Raw genomic sequence first — 17,991 nt, 5'->3', positions numbered from 1 at the left:
TTCGCTTTCCTCCCCCACTCCAAAGACACAGGGAATTTAGATTGTGAGCTCCAATGGGGACAGTCTTCCTATTCTATGTAAACTGTTGTGGAATATATTAGCGCTATATAAAGTATGTTGCCCTTTCAGGTATGTTGCCCCGTTGTGTTGCTGTAAGCTCTGGAAAATTTATAATCATGCGCCAGTTTGTTAATGCAAACGAGGGTTTTGCGGGATTATGGGAGGGGAAAGGGATAAATATTCATTTTGCATTAACAGCCGGCGCACGATTATAAATTTTCTTGGGATTACAGCAACACAACGGGGCAACATAGAGCAATAAAAGTTACATATCCTGAAAGGACTACCCAAACCCTATTTCAGGATGCTTTTACCATGGTATGCAAAAATGAACCGCAAATAGGGCTTATATTTTAAGTATACTTCAAAAAATCTTGTTAGGGCTTATTTTTGGGGTAGGTCTTATTTTCAGGGGAAACACAGTATGACTAAGGCTGTGATCAGACGAGCATAGGAAAAATCGTCCTTTTGTTTCTGAATTCCCATTTTTTACATCCACAATTAAAAGTATTAAAAGGCCCAGTTCATTTCCATACTAGAGTTGAGCAGATAGTGAAAAATCCGGTTCCGGTGGCAACCCGGCGGGTTGAGAAAGAAGTCCGGATCCGATCTGGAGTTCGGCCCCATATATGTCAATGGGGAGTGGAATCCGAGGACACGAGAGAGCGAGAGCGAGAGAGCGCGAAAGAGAGAGCGAGCGCGCAAGAGAGCGCCAGAGCGAGAGAGAGAGCGAGAGCAAGAGCGAGAACGAGAACAAGAGCGAGAGATAGTGAGAGCGTGAGAAAGAGCGCGAGAACGAGAGAGAGAGTGAGCGAGAGCCAGAGCGAGAGAACGAGAGCGAGAACGAGAGCGCGAGAGAGAGCGAGAGAGAGAGAATGAGCACGAGAACGAGAGCGAGAACGAGAGCGAGAGAGAGAAAAAAAACAAAAAACGGATCTGGATTGTGCACATGGAATCCCGCGTCTGGGTCGAACTCGGATCTGCCGCTCAAACCGTGCGGATCTGGATTTTGCCAATCCGGGTCCGCTCAACACTATTCCATACATGATCTTTGCAATGCATCCATTATGTCCAGATACCATCGGTGTCACAATCCGCTGCGTCCGTCTCTCCCCCCGGGTGGCCGTAGACCCCCAAAATCGACTTAGATACTCAGTGTACACAGACTAAAGAAAAACTCAACACTGAATATGTAGAAAAACCCCAATCTTTACTGCAGTGCGACATTGTATGACGAGTGCGGTCAGGGAGATGCAGTTACCCCAGATACATATACATTATATATATATTTACACAATCATTCAGGTCTTTACATTTTTATTATTTTTTTTTATAATTTTCTTACAAAAATAGGATTTGAACCTCCTGAGGAAGGCCTGGGGTCTGGCGAAACGTTGCCCTGCAACAGTTAATCTCAACCCGGCCAGTCCTGAAGGGGGTTAAATCTCAGCCGGCGCGCCTGTACTTCTCCATATTAAGGTCCTATGTAGCGATACAGTCTGTACATATATATATCCAGAGGGAGTCCAGGAAGCAGACGGGATCGTTGGCTGCGAAAGCTCCGGATTAAAGGCAGTTCAGGGTGAGAGGCCGGCACATGCAATAGGGACAAGGCAGAGGAGGCGGTGAGGGTCCGACCGGCTCGGGAGTGGAACGTCCATGCCTTAAAGTGCAACTCAGAAATTCTTCTTTTTGCTTGGTCCAAAGTCTACACCCCAAAATCCTACTGACCTTGTGATAGGAGGACATCGGGGGATGGGTCGGGGGTCTCTACTGCTCTATATGAAGGACGTGACAACTCCATCTCCTGTACGGAACTGCTCACTTCTTTTGCATAGGAAAATACTGCCTCTACAGGTCACACTGAGTATTGCAGGACTATGAATTTATAATATATATATATATAGATGACAGGGTGATTATGACGATACCCCAGTGTCTTACATGTCACTGCCCTGGAGTAGCGCAGTACATAGTGGGGCGAAACACTTAGTGTCTTCACGGGTGCGCTTTAATAACCTCTCGCAACGTTCCCTTTAATCTTGCAGATTTGCTCAATAGTGATTCATTCACTCCCCAGCTATTGTAGAACTACAACTCCCAGCATGCCAAGCAGCCACAACTTCCTAACCACTTTTACCCCAGTGTAATAGGAGCACATTTCTGTGCCAGTGATGCGGCCAAATGTCTCGGCCCAGGTGTGGTTCTAAAGACCCGAAATTATAGGGGTGGGGGTGGGGGGGTCAAAGATGTGATCACTTCAGGTCAGGAGACCCCCAATCATGCTGTGTAATTCATCCGTTATGTGAAACTAGACACAGGGGGCAGCAGCCGTTAGGGCATGCTGGGAGTTGTAGTTTGACCCTGCACCCCCATCACATGTAGGCTACAAAAGATTATTAGCTGGGTGGCTGCTGACAACCATTGGTGTCATTATGGGAGGGTATACCTTTGCAATTATTTTAGAAAGCTGCCATTTCCTAATTTTTCGATCAATTTTATAAAGAGCACCCGTCAATTGTCATAAGTGTAATTTATTCCCGCCATTCTCCTGAATCCGGCGAGGTTTTTCTTGTCTTCCTGCTCCTTTCCGTTCCCAAGATACAGCCCCATATATAAATCCAATAATTTTAGCCAAAAGGGCATGATCCTAGTCTCTCAGTGGGCGTTGTTCATGGGAACCACACCCACTTGGCTAAGAAGACTAAATTTCTATACAGGGAAGAAGTGGCCGTATCTCAGGAACGGAGAGGCGCAGGAAAAAAAGAAAAACATCGCCGGAATCAGGAGAAAAGCGGCGTCTATACAAGGTTGGTGAAAAAATGACAATGATGACGGGTCGGCTTTATGGACTATAGCAAATTTTTAGATCAGCGCACTACAGGAAAAACGTATGTAAATTGTGTCTATAGGTGGCGAGAGAGGAACGGTTTTGTAATGAAATGTAGATTTTGAGCAGTTTGGGCACAATATGATCCATCCGATGTCCCTGGTGGCCCCGCACCTTCCCTCCAGGACCAGCGATGACACCAGCGCAGCTCCTCTCCACAAGGCATCTGCTCACAGCGATGGGTTCATTCTGTAGAAGCTTAATATTATACACAGGAGAGGAAATAAGCACCTGGATTAGACCAGGATTCCTCCCACAGGACTCTACATTAGCGTGAGGAATTGGGGGGAGAGGGCGGTGTAGGTGCGACTGCTGCATCTCATCACAGTTTCTTGACTGTCCGATATTGGGGATGAGAGGTCTCCGGCCTGGGTCTGGTGTTTAGGATGTCCACGCTTTTACGGCTGGAGCAGACCACATCGCGGATGAAGCTGGCGCAGTCCGAACAGACGTCCTTCAGAGCAGAACCTTGAGCGTAGATGTGGGGAAACTGACCCTCCACGTTCTTCCAGGACAGACCGCTGCAGGACCTGGACAAAAGTGAAAAAGGAGGGGAGCGTTACTAGCGTAAAGGAGGAATGGGGGGGGGGGAGCGTTACTAGCGTAAAGGAGGAATGGGGGAGGGGAGGGGAGGAATGGGGGGGGGAGCGTTACTAGCGTAAAGGAGAGATGGGGGGAGCGTTACTAGCGTGAAGGAGAGATGGGGGAGCGTTACTAGCGTGAAGGAGAGATGGGGGAAGCGTTACTAGCGTATAGGAGGAATGGGGGGGGGAAGCGTTACTAGCGTAAAGGAGAGATGGGGGGAGCGTTACTAGCGTATAGGAGAGATGGGGGGAGCGTTACTAGCGTATAGGAGAGATGGGGGAGAGCGTTACTAGCGTGAAGGAGAGATGGGGGAGAGCGTTACTAGCGTGAAGGAGAGATGGGGGGGAGTGTTACTAGCGTATAGGAGAAATAGGGGGGGGGAGCATTACTAACATAAAGGAGGGGAGGGTGGGAGCGTAAAGGAGAGATGGGGGAGAGTTACTAGCGTAAAGGAGGGGGGGGTAGAGCGTTACTAGCGTAAAGGAGAGGAGCATGATGCAAAATTTAAAGGGCAAATCCAGTTATGTATGAAAGTGTTTCTAGTGCACAGATCTGCCTGTAGGGGGCGCTATTATAGCAGTCAAAAGGGTTCTCATCTGACAAAGTGACTGTATGTTGCTTGGATCATTATGATCCGAGAACACAGAGAATGAAGGAACCACAACACTGGTGGAGCACGGCTCCCCTTCTACTGTTCTGCATAAAGGAGAAGAGCACTAAAAGCCAGTGGAGGGGAGCGCTAAATGTGTAAAGGAGGAGGAGAGCACTAAAAGTGTAAAGGAAGGAGAGCACTAAAAGTGTAAAGGAGGAGGAGAGCGCTAAATGTGTAAAGGAGGAGGAGAGCGCTAAATGTGTAAAGGAGGAGGAAAGCGCTAAATGTGTAAAGGAGGAGGAGAGCGCTAAATGTGTAAAGGAGGAGGAAAGCGCTAAATGTGTAAAGGAGGAGGAGAGCGCTAAATGTGTAAAGGAGGAGGAGAGCGCTAAATGTGTAAAGGAGGAGGAGAGCACTAAATGTGTAAAGGAAGGAGAGCACTAAATGTGTAAAGGAGGAGGAGAGCACTAAAAGTGTAAAGGAAGGAGAGCACTAAAAGTGCAGAGGAGGAGGAGAGCACTAAATGTGTAAAGGAGGAGGAAAGCGCTAAATGTGTAAAGGAGGAGGAGAGCACTAAAAGTGTAAAGGAAGGAGAGCACTAAAAGTGCAGAGGAGGAGGAGAGCACTAAAAGTGTAAAGGAAGGAGAGCACTAAATGTGTAAAGGAGGAGGAGAGCACTAAATGTGTAAAGGAGGAGGAGAGCACTAAAAGTGCAGAGGAGGAGGAGAGCACTAAATGTGTAAAGGAGGAGGAGAGCACTAAATGTGTAAAGGAGGAGGAGAGCACTAAATGTGTAAAGGAGGAGGAGAGCACTAAATGTGTAAAGGAGGAGGAGAGCGCTAAATGTGTAAAGGAGGAGGAGAGTGCTAAATATATAAAGGATGGAAGCACTAAAAGCGCAGAGGGAGGAGAGCCCTAAATGTATAGAGGAAGGGAGCGTTAATATCCTGGTACAATATTTAAAGGGCAAATCCAGTTCTGTATGACAGTGTTTCTAGTGCACAGATCTGCCTGTAGGGGGCGCTATTATAGCAGGCAGAAGGGTCTTCTCATCTGATAAAGAAAGTGATTATATGTTGCTTAAATCATTCTGCTCCGAGACCACAGAAAATGAAGGAACCCCTGCACTGGTGATGTACGGCTCCCCATTTACTGTTCTGCTGTGCAGAGCTGCGCCCGGGCACCAGATGTGCAAGGAGCGGCACAGCCGGGTGTCCAAGAGCGCTGCTGTGAAGGGAAAGAGATGCAGCACTCAATCAGCACTGCAGTCATGCGATGCTGCAATACAACCCCATGGACATTCATTCGATGCAACGCTGCCTTCGCCATGAGCGATCCGTAACACCGATGTGACGGGCCAGTAATGGATACTCACTGGAAGGCGTCCCGCTTCTTGTGAGAATTTCCACTTGTGCTGATTACTCCTTGCGGGATCTCAAACCCCACGCTGTAGACTGGAATGTGCCCCAACTTCTTGGCGGGAAGCTTCATCTATCGGAGAAAATCAACGGATGACTATGAGCTGCAGCAACGGCACATGACCGGAAGTGATATATACATCATGCAGACAGGGAAAGAAATATTAGCACAGTGACTGACTCTTTGTGATTTCAGCTCTGCAGGTCATTAATTTTTATTTAAAATGAAACAACGGAGATGGAATTGAAGTGCAAACGTCCTGGTTTACTTAAATGGGATAAACAAAAATATCCTGTGAAATGTTTAGGAATTGCAGCCATTTTTCTACAGAACCTCCTCATTTCAGGGGCTCAAAAATAATTGGACAAATTAACTTTACCATAAATAAAATGTCATGGTTAATCCTTTGCAGAGAATCCTTTGCAGCAATGACGGCCTGAAATCTTTCGGCTGTGGAAGCCTCCATCTCTGGTTTCCTGCTTGTGAGGCTTTGCCGCCTTTCCTACTTGTTTCTGGGTTTTTCTGCCTTACTTTGTGTCATCTTCATGCGAGATGCAGCTGGATGGGCTGAGATCTGGTGAGGACTCGGCCATTGCAGAATATTCCACTTCTTGGTTTTTGCAGGATATTTTGGGTCATTTTCCATCCTTCTGTGAGACATCATCCAATCATTGCTGCATTTGGTAGAATCTGAGCAGAAAGTCTCACTCTGTGCACTTCATAATTCATCCGACTGCTTCTGTCTTCAGTCACATCATCAATAACCACTAGTTCCCCAGGGCCATTGTTAGTCCTGCAATCACACCACCTCTGTCATGTGACACGGTGACCCCCACTCTCTAGTTGCCCCTTGCGGTGACCCCCTCTGTATTTGCTCTGATGACGTCTTGTCTTTATGGTGGATTTTGATACTGAAACACCAAATTCCTGGAGAAAGTTCTTCACTTGGTGGATGTTGTGAAAGGTTTTTCTTCACCATGGAAGGGAATCTGATCATCCACCATTGTTGTCTTCCAGGGCCGTCCCAGCTTTTTTGAGTTACCACCTCACCAGTACGTTTTGTTTTGGTTTTTTTTCCAGAATGTACTAAACTGTTGATGTTGCCGCTCCTAACATTTTTGCTCTCTCTGATGGATTTCTTCTTTTTCTCAGCCTAATGATGGTCGGTTTCTCTTTCTCTGACCTCACGTTGTGAGTTCACAGCAACAGCTTTCAAATGCAAATGCCGCACCTGGAATCAGCTCCAGACCTTTTACCTTCTTATGAGGATGGATTGCTGAGGGAATAGCTTATGCCGCCCATTATAGGGCTTTTTGAGATAATTGTCCAAATTACTTTTGGTTCCTTGAAAAAGAAGCAGCTACATATTAAAGAGCTGTGATTCCTAAACCCCTTCCTCCAATTAGGATGTGAATCCCCTCAAACTAAAGCGGAGAGTCAGCACTTTAAGTCCAGGTTGAGTAAATCTAAATGCCACAACTTGTGTCACTGTCCAAAGATTTCTTGACCTAACCGTATATTGACTGGATTATCAGAAATGCCGGACTACTGGTGAGTGGGAAGAATCTGTAGTCCAACATGCGACTCCCAGGACGCAATACAGAAGAAGTCTGAATATATCTATGAACATGCATCATATATGGCTGGGTATTGTAGTTCTACAGAAACCATATGGCCACCTGCAATCTTACCTTAATGCTACAGGAGCCGCAAGCAGATCTAGAAAGGAGAAAAAGGAGTTTTAACATACATCAACTATCTCCGGTACTGATATATTTCAAGACAAGAGAGCGGAAAAAAAAAGAGCGGAAAAAAAAAAGAGAGCGGAAAAAAAAAAGAGAGCGGAAAAAAAAAAGAGAGCGGAAAAAAAAAAGAGAGCGGAAAAAAAAAAGAGAGCGGAAAAAAAAAAGAGAGCGGAAAAAAAAAAGAGAGCGGAAAAAAAAGAGAGCGGAAAAAAAAGAGAGCGGAAAAAAAAAGAGAGCGGAAAAAAAAAGAGCGGAAAAAAAAAGAGCGGAAAAAAAAAGAGCGGAAAAAAAGAGCGGAAAAAAAAAGAGCGGAAAAAAAGAGCGGAAAAAAAGAGCGGAAAAAAAGAGCGGAAAAAAAGAGCGGAAAAAAAGAGCGGAAAAAAAGAGCGGAAAAAAAGAGCGGAAAAAAAGAGCGGAAAAAAAGAGCGGAAAAAAAGAGCGGAAAAAAAGAGCGGAAAAAAAGAGCGGAAAAAAAGAGCGGAAAAAAAGAAGAGCGGAAAAAAAGAGCGGAAAAAAAGAAGAGCGGAAAAAAAGAGCGGAAAAAAAGAAGAGCGGAAAAAAAGAGCGGAAAAAAAGAGCGGAAAAAAAGAGCGGAAAAAAAGAGCGGAAAAAAAGAGCGGAAAAAAAGAGCGGAAAAAAAGAGCGGAAAAAAAGAGCGGAAAAAAAGAGCGGGAAAAAAGAGCGGGAAAAAAGAGCGGGAAAAAAGAGCGGGAAAAAAGAGAGCGGAAAAAAGAAAGGAGGAAGAAGAAAAAGAAAAAAAAAGAGGAAAAAGAAAAAAGAAAGAAAGAAAGAAAGAAAAAAAAAAAAAAAAAAAAAAGGACAGTCTGATCTCTTCTCAGACTTCGTCTCCATGGATGAAGAAGAGAAAGTGCCCATAAGACTGAAGGGGAGGGTGGGGAGTGCAGCAGCCATACACAGACTAAGACGTGCCTGATATGTCAAGGACTTCTATAACCCACCTTGGAGGAGCCTCCAACCCCCACCATGGATGGACCCATATCCCAATTTTTATCACTTGGTTTGGCAACGCCAACATATACTTGGACTTGTCGATAAAGGTATTTTCTGTTAGAGAGCGAGCGTCGTGTGGGGGGGGGGGGGGGGAGACTTGGCGCGAGGGGAAAAAAAAAAAAAAAGACTTGGCGCGCGAGGGGAAAAAAAAAAAAAAAGACTTGGCGCGCGAAGAGAAAAGAGAGCAAGACAGAAAGACCAAGAAAGAGAAATCTAATTGTGACTTGCATTTCCTCAAGCAGCCACTAGATGGCGTGCATATTCTCTTTGGAGGGAAGAAGGTTGAGCATTAACCTGGGAGAAGGCTGCAGACGTCCCACCACGGCTCTCATGTACAATAATGGCCATATCTCACCTTTTACAGAATAGGCAATTTGCCGGCCAAGAGAACAGAGGAAATTTCGTCCGGCAACAGCAGCAAACCTGAGGAGGCAAACACAAGCGCCATGATGATCTGTTCTGCACAAGTGCCCAGAAGGGAAGCCAATATGGCCACAAGTGGATTTTTGAGGCTGCGAGTGTTGTATGCGGGTCGGATTTGCGATGATGATGGCAGTGGTTGTCCTCCATACCTTTCCTTTCTTCAGGTTGGTGTACAGCTCTTTGCTCTGCAGAAACTTCTCCATCTCGGCCTTCACCAGCACCCGCCGCACGTTCATCACTTCTTCTACGGTCAACGCCAAGGTGTCCACAGGGTGACTGAACTCCTGCAGAGAGGACACAACCTTCAATCGCGCGGCTCTGAGAAGAAACGGACCGGTACCCTGCACTGCACACGGCACGTACCAGCCAGCGATGTCTGGAGCTGTTGTCTACGGCCGACTCCGGTTCTGCCTTCTCTTGCACGGAGCTGAGGCTGGGCGAGGGGCATCCAGAGCTGCCATAGTCCGAATAACCCACTGGAAAAGGAAACCTGACATTAATGCACCCAATCCGTGTAATAACCCCCCGTCCACGGGAGGGGGGGGGGGTGGTGTGTTGGGGGGTGCGGACGCTTACTAGAATGCCGATGCAGGGGTCTGTGGGGGGTGTTCATGCTGCCCGATCGAGCACGAGACTCCGGTCCTCGTTGTTCTGGAGCAGTTTCCCTCTGTGGCCGGTGTCCCATCTCCGTCTGTAACTGCAACAGGTCCTGCTCCGAAAACGAGCGGTCACGTTTCAGGGGAAAAGGAGCACTAGTCACCCGCCGCAGCTCAGAATTGGGAGAGTCATCGTCCTGGAGTAAGATATGGCAGCAGAGTTATACATGTTGCTTTTAAGAAACACCAAACTTTCCTTAAAGGGAATCTGTCACCAGGTTTTTGCTCCCCCATCTGAGAGCAGTATAATGTAGAGACAGAGACCCTGATTCCAGCGATGTGTCACTTACTGGGCTGTTTGCTGGCATTTTGATAAAAATCACTGTTTTCTCTGCTGCAGATCTAGCAGTTATACAGAGCTCATGAATATGCTGGACTACCTGCAGCACGCCAAGTAGTCCTGTAATGATAATCTCCTGCTAATTAAACAGTGGTTTTAGCAAAACTATACAAAACAGCTCAGTAAGTGACATCGCTGGAATCAGGGTCTATCTCTACATTATGCTGCTCTCAGATTAGATGGCAAAAACCTGGTGACAGATTCCCTTTAATAATGCCTGACCTTATATTAATACTGCATCAAGCTTTACAGCTGTTCTAGCCATCAATCCCTTAGTATCTTTACATTTTATATTTCACAGACAATGTAGTTAGAAAGTACAATTACATTACTGATCCTGAGTTACCTCCTGTATTATGCTCCAGAGCTGCGCTCACTATTCTGCTGGTGCAGTCACTATATACATACATTACATTACTGATCCAGAGTTACCTCCTGTATTATACTCCAGAGCTGCACTCACTATTCTGCTGGTGCTGTCACTGTGTAAATACATTACATTGCTGATCCTATGTTACATCCAGTATTATACTCCAGAGCTGCACTCACTATTCAGCAGCTCTAGAGCATAATATAGGATCAGTATAGGATACAGAACGCAATAAACTCAATTTTTATGTAGATGAATGCTTTACAAAATGTCCACGACTGAGAACGTACCAATACGCTCAAAATCATAAAGGGGTAATCACCGCCGGCTGCTACGGTGAGCCGGCAGTGATCCCTGGACATGTCTGCTGGTCAAATCAGCAGATGTGTGCAGCTATCAGACGATCCACCTGCGCCTGTCAACCCCTTAAATCGTGATGACATAATGTGACAGCGCAATTTAAATGGCCGCAGCGGGGAAATCTCCTTAACGGGTTGCCGATAGTTGCCATGGTAGTGACGACTCATGTAATAATTCCAGTCGCTATCATGACGTAGTTCCTGTTACAGCCGGCTGTAACAAGAACGCAGCATTTCTGCTGATCAGAGCGGTGCAGCTCTGATCAACAGAAATGAACCAGCGATCAGACTGCTGATCTAGACAATTTAACCCCCCCCCCAACAAACTCAAGAGTTCAAATCACCCTCCATTCACCCCATTAAAAATTAAAGTGTTAAAAAAATAAAAAAAAGTTCAGAAATGCCCGATCTATGAAAATATAAGATCAATTAATCTGATTGGAATTTTTTTGCAGTTACGCCATGTACCAAACGACAAAATTATGTTTTTGGGTAGTTTCAAATTGTTGCATTTTGTGCACAACAGGCGATCAAAATGTAGCATCTGCACAAAAATAGCACCAAAAAAAAAAAAAAAAAAAATCAGCCGTCGCTGAGCCCCAGATCCCAAAAAATGAGAACGCTACAGGTAAAGGTAAACCTATACATGTTTGGTGTCTACGAACTCGCACCGACCTCAGACATCACACCCACACATCAGTTTTAACATAGTTAACACTGTGAATAAAATACCCCAAAAACAATTGTGCAATTTTTCCGCACTTGAATTTTTTTTGCTCTTTTCCCCACACACTATATGGTAAAACTCATGGTTTCTTTTAAAAGTACAGCTCGTTTTGCAAAAAAATAAGCTCTCACACGGCAAGAGTTAGGGAAAAATTAAAAAGGTTACGGCTTTCGGAAGAAGGGGAGCCAAAACGAAAACAAAAATTGCCCGGGGGTGAAGGGGTTAAAGCAGACCCTTCACTTTACAGCTGCAGCCCCTTGTACAGATACATACAGATGGTCCTATTGTACATATTGGCATTTTTCGCCTTAACCTTCCTCGGTGAATAATCAGAGCTGTGCACCTCGGACAGATTCATCTCTTCCATCTCTGCCAGCGTGGGAGCCTTGAGCAGTATTCGGGGCCGAGCCCGCGGGGCCGCACCGTCCGGAACCGAGAGGTTCATACAAGACGTTGACTTCTTGTCAGCAGAACAGGCGTCCACAATACACGGGAGCGAGCCAAATCCTGAGAGAGGATAGAACAGAAGACATTGGGACACGTGCAGAGGACGTGTGAAGGAGAAGAACGGCTGTGAGCCCCGAATAGAGGAGAATGTCGCAACTCGATCGGATCTCACAAAACGGAGAAGATGGAGAAATTCTGGTCTCCATCTTCTCATCTGTGATACGAGAGAATCGGATCAAACTGACACTATTCAGGGTTTGCTCCGAGTGTCACATACTGGATCCGGTTCTCCGGCACACACACTACCCGCTCGTGTAACCCGTCCACACCGCACCTTTCTGTCCTCGTTTTTCCGTCTGCACCGGACGCAGTTTCGGTTCTTGTTTAATCTCCTCCAGAATCCTTTCATGGAGACTGATCTGTCTGAGCGGCAGCGGGGGAAGATTTCTTTTGGACACCTGCGGCGAACAGAACCGGTCAGTTTACAGATCGCGCTGCACAATGAGCGACGTAAGACAGCGCCTCACCGGCTTCAGAGGAGGACGGGACCTGATGAAGTCCAGGATCAGTTCATGGGCGTCCTTCTTCACCTTGGGAGGTATATCCCCTCCGATCTGCCGAGAAACAGAATTCAACACTAAGATTTCAAAAGCCACAACGATGAAACATGAGTTTTCTGAGCAGATTTTCCCCATAGATTTGCATTAGATGCAGAAAATCCGCATATGCGTTTTTTTTAGCGCAGTTACGCGCATCAAAGACGCATGGAATCCGCCCCTAAAAAAGTAAAATATCAGGAAGTTTAAACAAAATAAATATATATAAAAAAATATATTAATTATTATTATAAATAAAATTTTATATATATATATATATATATATATATATATATATATATATATATATATATATATATATAAATAAAAATAAATTATATATAAAAAATATATTTAAAATTTTTTTTACATAAATAAAAATTTTAAACATGACACCAAACAGAAAAAAAAACAGCTAAAAAAAAACAACTAATAATGCAAAAAACAATTTACAGTATAGGAGCAAAAATTCTGCAAGATGAAAAACTCATTGTGGGAACGTATCTGTGTATTTTTTTGCAAACTAAAAGCACAATATGTTCGTTTTTGATACAAGTTGTGGATCAAATTGTCCCACTAAAGTCAATGAGAGTCAAGCACAGTGTTCCACTGATACCGGCAGTCCCATAGACAATGAATGCAGCAAAGATTGGGCCCCATTTTCTGGATTTCTGGGGGTACTAGGAGTTGGATCCACAGTAATCAGTTATCCCCTATGGGCCGTTTCACACATCAGGCATTTCGCCGGATTACCGGATCCGGCACACTCCAATACAGTGTTAATACAGTACAATAGCATCGCAGCACGCTCCGGTCATATGACAGCATGTGACCGGAGGTTGCTGCGATGCTACTGTACTGTATTAACACTGTATTGGAGTGTGCTGGATCCGGTAATCCGGTGAAATGCCAGATGTGTGAAACGGCCCTAAAAACACTGACGTTTTGCACAGACCGTGTTGAAGGCGAGTATGGCCCTCGGTGTGCCGTGATTTTGGCACACGTAGGTTCTCCGCCTGCTATCCGTGATAGCACACGGAGAGCAAGAACTTTATACTCGCCTGTTTCCGGCATTGCTGTCTTTGGCGCTGATGCTTCCGTAGTAAATATTCATGAGCAGAATGAGCGGGCCCGGAAGCAAGTGACAGCAGCGCCGAAGACAGGCGAGTATAGGAAATAATTTTATGTTATGACACATGTTTTCTCCAGTACGTGTCACACGGATCACATCAGTGTGCGGTCAGTATGACACCCGTGCTGCCGGAGAAAAACAGATATGTCGCCATGTGGAGCACACAGACACACAGTCCATTCCAAAAGACAGAGGCATGCGCCGACCCATTGATTTCTACTGGGTCTATGTGCGTCCGTGTCTCCAGGATATGTGATAACGGAGGTCATACCAGAAACACGAATGTGTGAAGGAGGCCTTATGAGTAGGGAATAACTTACCCATCTTGGAAAAAAAAAAGCCCTTATACAAGCCCCATACTGGACAGGTGCCTATATGGTGGTTGTAAAATCCCAGCAAAATACTGCAACAAAACCACAGCACATGGCTGACATGAAACCACAAGAGTTCCTTTGTACTCACCATGACTTTGCGCAGTTTGTAGTTTCGTGCCCGGATGTCCTGCATAAGCATCTCAAAGGGCGTGAGCTGGTACTCCGTGGGCAAAGAGTTAAACGTCTTCTCCCGCACCTTCTTCAGCTGCACCCCATGCCGCAGATCTCTCATCAGCTGCACCCACAAACGTGCCTGTAGGAGGCAAGACACCAAGTGTGATGTGCACAGCATGGAGCACACCGTGGAGCGTGCGCAGCCGTGCAACACGCACACATAACACAGCACACACTGCACAGCACCCAGCAACGAGCACAGAGCCACACACACAGTGAATGTAGTACGGCGGGACACACAACGACTGCAAGCCATGGGGATATACACAATGGGCAGCAGAGGCCATGCAGGATCACTCACACCATGCTCAGGGATATACACAGGTGCCTGTCTCAGGACTTCTCAGGGATTTACACAGGTGCCTGTCTCAGGACTTCTCAGGGATTTACACAGGTGCCTGTCTCAGGACTTCTCAGGGATTTACACAGGTGCCTGTCTCAGGACTTCTCAGGGATATACACAGGTGCCTGTCTCAGGACTTCTCAGGGATTTACACCGGTGCCTGTCTCAGGACTTCTCAGGGATATACACAGGTGCCTGTCTCAGGACTTCTCAGGGATTTACACAGGTGCCTGCCTCAGGACTTCTCAGGGATTTACACAGGTGCCTTTCTCAGAACATCACATCCATCTGGTCTCATGTACAAGAAGCTTACTATCCCAACCAGGAGGCTACAAGGATGGGGAGCACTAAATTATATGAAGGCTGAGGCTCCGTTCCCACCATGTTATTATGCACCGGCACCAAAAAAAACCCTTTAAATGAGACCATTCCATTTTGACACCTGTATTATGGCCGTAAGTTATCACAAATCATTACTCTACTGATCGGAACTGATGGTTTCATAAGGACTGGGTCGGGACTTGCAGATATACGTAATACTTGCACAAATATATGTCTGAAATATGGGTATTGGTTTGCATCCATATAGCTGTTTTAATCGATCAGCTATGGGGCTGTTTTTGCAACAAGTGCATGGATTTCTATGGCCACGTCATCATTGTCCTAGCCAAAGCCACCATGTAGGCTCCGATCTAATGTAAAGCCCCTCACCCAGTCTGTGTTCTGCAGGTTCACCAGTCCGTCCGATTCTGTCTCCTCCACCCTCATCTTCATCAGTATCTAAGAAATCAAAACCAATGTATTATCCAGGACATCGGTGGGGGGGGGGAAATATTGTCAGGGACCAGTCATGGTGGGCTTCACTCTCACCTCTTTGGCTTCTCGTATTTTGTGGAGAAAAGCTTGAAGCTCCACAGTCTCCGCAAAGAGCGCCCTGCATACCGCCTGGTAGTGGATGGACGCCTCCTGGGGGTCCGGGAGATGCGAGGCACAGAAGCGCAGAACTGCCGAAAAACTCCGCACCACCTTTGGAGGAGCTTCTTCATCTTCATCCTCTGTTCCTTCATAACCTTCGTCTGTCATGACCCCCTCAGATTCGCTGGCGGCCATGAGGTCGATGAGCTGCTCCAGTTGGGGGCTGAGCTCTCGCTCCTCGCTCTCATCGAGCCCCCAGTCCAGTGCCCGGTAGATGGTAAAGCCAAGACATTGCACCATCTGTAGGGGTAAGAAGGAGACGTAAGTGCCCAGTAGATGGTAAAGCCAAGACATTGCACCATCTGTAGAGGTAAGAAGGAGACGTAAGTGCCCGGTAGATGGTAAAGCCAAGACAGTGCACCATCTGTAGAGGTAAGAAGGAGACGTAAGTGCCCGGTAGATGGTAAAGCCAAGACAGTGCACCATCTGTAGAGGTAAGAAGTGCCCAGTAGATGGTAAAGCCAAGACAGTGCACCATCTGTAGGGGTAAGAAGGAGACGTAAGTGCCCGGTAGATGGTAAAGCCAAGACAGTGCACCATCTGTAGAGGTAAGAAGGAGACGTAAGTGCCCGGTAGATGGTAAAGCCAAGACAGTGCACCATCTGTAGAGGTAAGAAGGAGACGTAAGTGCCCGGTAGATGGTAAAGCCAAGACAGTGCACCATCTGTAGAGGTAAGACGGAGACGTAAGTGCCCGGCAGATGGTGCAATGTCTTGGCTTTACCATCTGTAGAGGTAAGAAGGAGACGTAAGTGCCCGGTAGATGGTAAAGCCAAGACATTGCACCATCTATAGAGGTAACGGGGATCCTAACTCTCAACCAAAACCCCCAACATAAGTCACCATTTTGCTATGATGAGCTGACTGAGCAAGACCCTTGATGGGATGTCCTCGCCCTGTATCTTCAGGGCACTGCCCACAACATACCCATGTCTATCATTGCGTGAGCTGAAGATACAGAGAAGGGTCAGAAGATGGAAAGCACGAAAAGTAGATCTATAGGTGGCTGTAACCTCTTCTATTCTGGACTAGATGGAAGATCATAGCCGCCCGAAGGTCATTACCGGCTGCCCTACATTACACGTCCGCCATGGCCTATTTCCTATAAATTACTCTCATTGAGGTCCAGAAATACCATCAGGGTCGTTTTCATTGTATTAGGTCCGATTTAGTATACCAAGTCTTTACTCTAGAAAATCCCCTGGAACAATACAGCTATGTTCACACACAGTTCTTAGTTGGTTTTTTGTTTTTTTTTTTTGCTGTTTTTTTCAACAGATCCACTCTTAGGCCGCTTTCACACATCAGTTTTTTGCCATCAGGCACAATCCGGCAAAAACATGACAAAACGGATCCGGTGTCTGTTGACGCCGGATCCGTTTTTCCCCCATAGACTTTCATTAGCGCCGGATTGTGCCGGATGGCCTTGCGTTTCATCCGTTTTTTGCTGATAATTTACTTGTCCGGCGACCGGATGAAACGTTGAAGAGAACGTTTTTGTGTCCGGCAAAAAAACGGACCGCGCTGGATCCGGCGCCGTACGGCGTGTTTTATAATGGAAGTCTATGGACGTCTGTTCCGGCGTAATGCGGCAAAAAATGGATCCAGCCGCCGGATCCGTTTTTTTTTTTTTGTATTTTTTTTACTGAGCATGCTCAGTATCACACCGGATCTGTCAAAAACCTGAAGGAACTGATGGAAAAAACTGATGTAACTGAGCCGTTTTTTCGCCGGGTCCGTTGCATCAGTTTTTTTACCGGATTGTGCCTGATTGCAAAAAACTGATGTTAAAATCCTCCTGGAAAAAAACAAACCGCTTGGAATTCTTTTTTTATTTGTTGCTATGGTAATTTCAATTTCAAATTCATACGGAATGTTTAAACACCTGGTGGAAAACTGTCCAATCAAAAGGCTGCAAAGAACATTCCAGGAAAAAACACTGTTCAAAGCAGCTACAAAAACTCCCCAAACTAGAAGCGTTTTCTGCATGAAAATCGTGTTGGCTCAAAAAACTGTGTGAACATAGCCACTAAAAGGGGTTCACAGATATGCAATCTAGCCTCAGGATTGGGGGTAGCTTATGTGGCATGTTTTTATTTTTGCATGGAAAATCAGCAACATTTTTCAATGTGTTTCGCCCAATCTCTTCCACCTGCTGTCTTTTTAGGGTATGTGCACACGATGCAGATTTGGTGCAGACATTTTCTGCACCTTCTGGCAGAAAAACGCATCGAAAAACACAAGCGTTTTTGGTGCGTTTTTTTTTTTATGAAGTTAATGGCTGGTAGGGCTAAAAAAAAACAAAAAACGCCCCAACAATTGACAGATTTTTTTTTTTTTCTGCACCAAATCTGCAAAGGAGAGGGGGGAAAAAAAGCAACGTGTTACAAGACTTCAGAAATCTCATGCCCTTTGCTGGCTTCAGGATAGGCATGCAGATTTCTCAAAAACCGCACTGTGTGTACAGCCTTATAGGTGCGGTATCAGCTTGCAAATTGCCCTTTGTTTTTGGTGTTACTGTACTTTATATACGCAGTACGTCCACTTCTATTGCGGAAATGCACCTCCTTTTTTTTTTTTTTTGAGCCAATCCCCCCCCCCCCCCCCCCCCCGATTAATTTCAATGGGTGCATTTAAATCTGCGAGCTAAACAGACGGCCTGGCATTTCTTGGACATAAAAAGCGCATTAAAGGGAATCTGTCACCAGGTTTTTGCTCCCCCATCTGAGAGCAGCATAATGTAGAGACAGAGACCCTGATTCCAGCGATGTCAC

At 45.9% G+C, this 17,991-nt stretch overlaps 1 protein-coding gene across 1 annotated transcript; it reads right to left on the bottom strand.

The window, feature by feature from the left end:
* Positions 1-1,449: 1,449 nt before the first annotated feature.
* On the bottom strand, positions 1,450-15,458 carry LOC142254728 (protein spire homolog 2-like). Its single transcript, XM_075325980.1, has 13 exons — positions 15,114-15,458; positions 14,955-15,023; positions 13,815-13,979; positions 12,152-12,238; positions 11,959-12,082; positions 11,521-11,684; positions 9,302-9,518; positions 9,089-9,201; positions 8,875-9,009; positions 8,658-8,725; positions 7,238-7,265; positions 5,503-5,618; positions 1,450-3,480 (listed from the first exon to the last, which is right to left on the bottom strand). Exons 1-13 carry the CDS (start codon positions 15,456-15,458, stop codon positions 3,273-3,275), a joined length of 1,839 nt encoding a protein of 612 aa, XP_075182095.1. The 3' UTR covers positions 1,450-3,272.
* Positions 15,459-17,991: the final 2,533 nt, after the last annotated feature.

The sequence above is a fragment of the Anomaloglossus baeobatrachus genome, chromosome 10, assembly GCF_048569485.1.
Source record: "Anomaloglossus baeobatrachus isolate aAnoBae1 chromosome 10, aAnoBae1.hap1, whole genome shotgun sequence".
Lineage (NCBI taxonomy): Eukaryota > Metazoa > Chordata > Amphibia > Anura > Aromobatidae > Anomaloglossus > Anomaloglossus baeobatrachus.
The sequence above is the reverse complement of the archived record's forward strand: the minus strand, read 5'-3'. Positions and strand labels throughout refer to the sequence as shown.

Coding starts and splice junctions, on each gene's coding strand:
- LOC142254728 (XM_075325980.1), bottom strand. CDS start 15,458: ATGGTGCAATGTCTTGGCTTTACCATCTACCGGGCACTGGACTGGGGG. Junction 12,239..13,814: donor ACAAACTGCGCAAAGTCATG/GTGAGTACAAAG, acceptor GTTTCTCGGCAG/ATCGGAGGGGATATACCTCC. Junction 5,619..7,237: donor GCGGCTCCTGTAGCATTAAG/GTAAGATTGCAG, acceptor TTTCTCCGATAG/ATGAAGCTTCCCGCCAAGAA.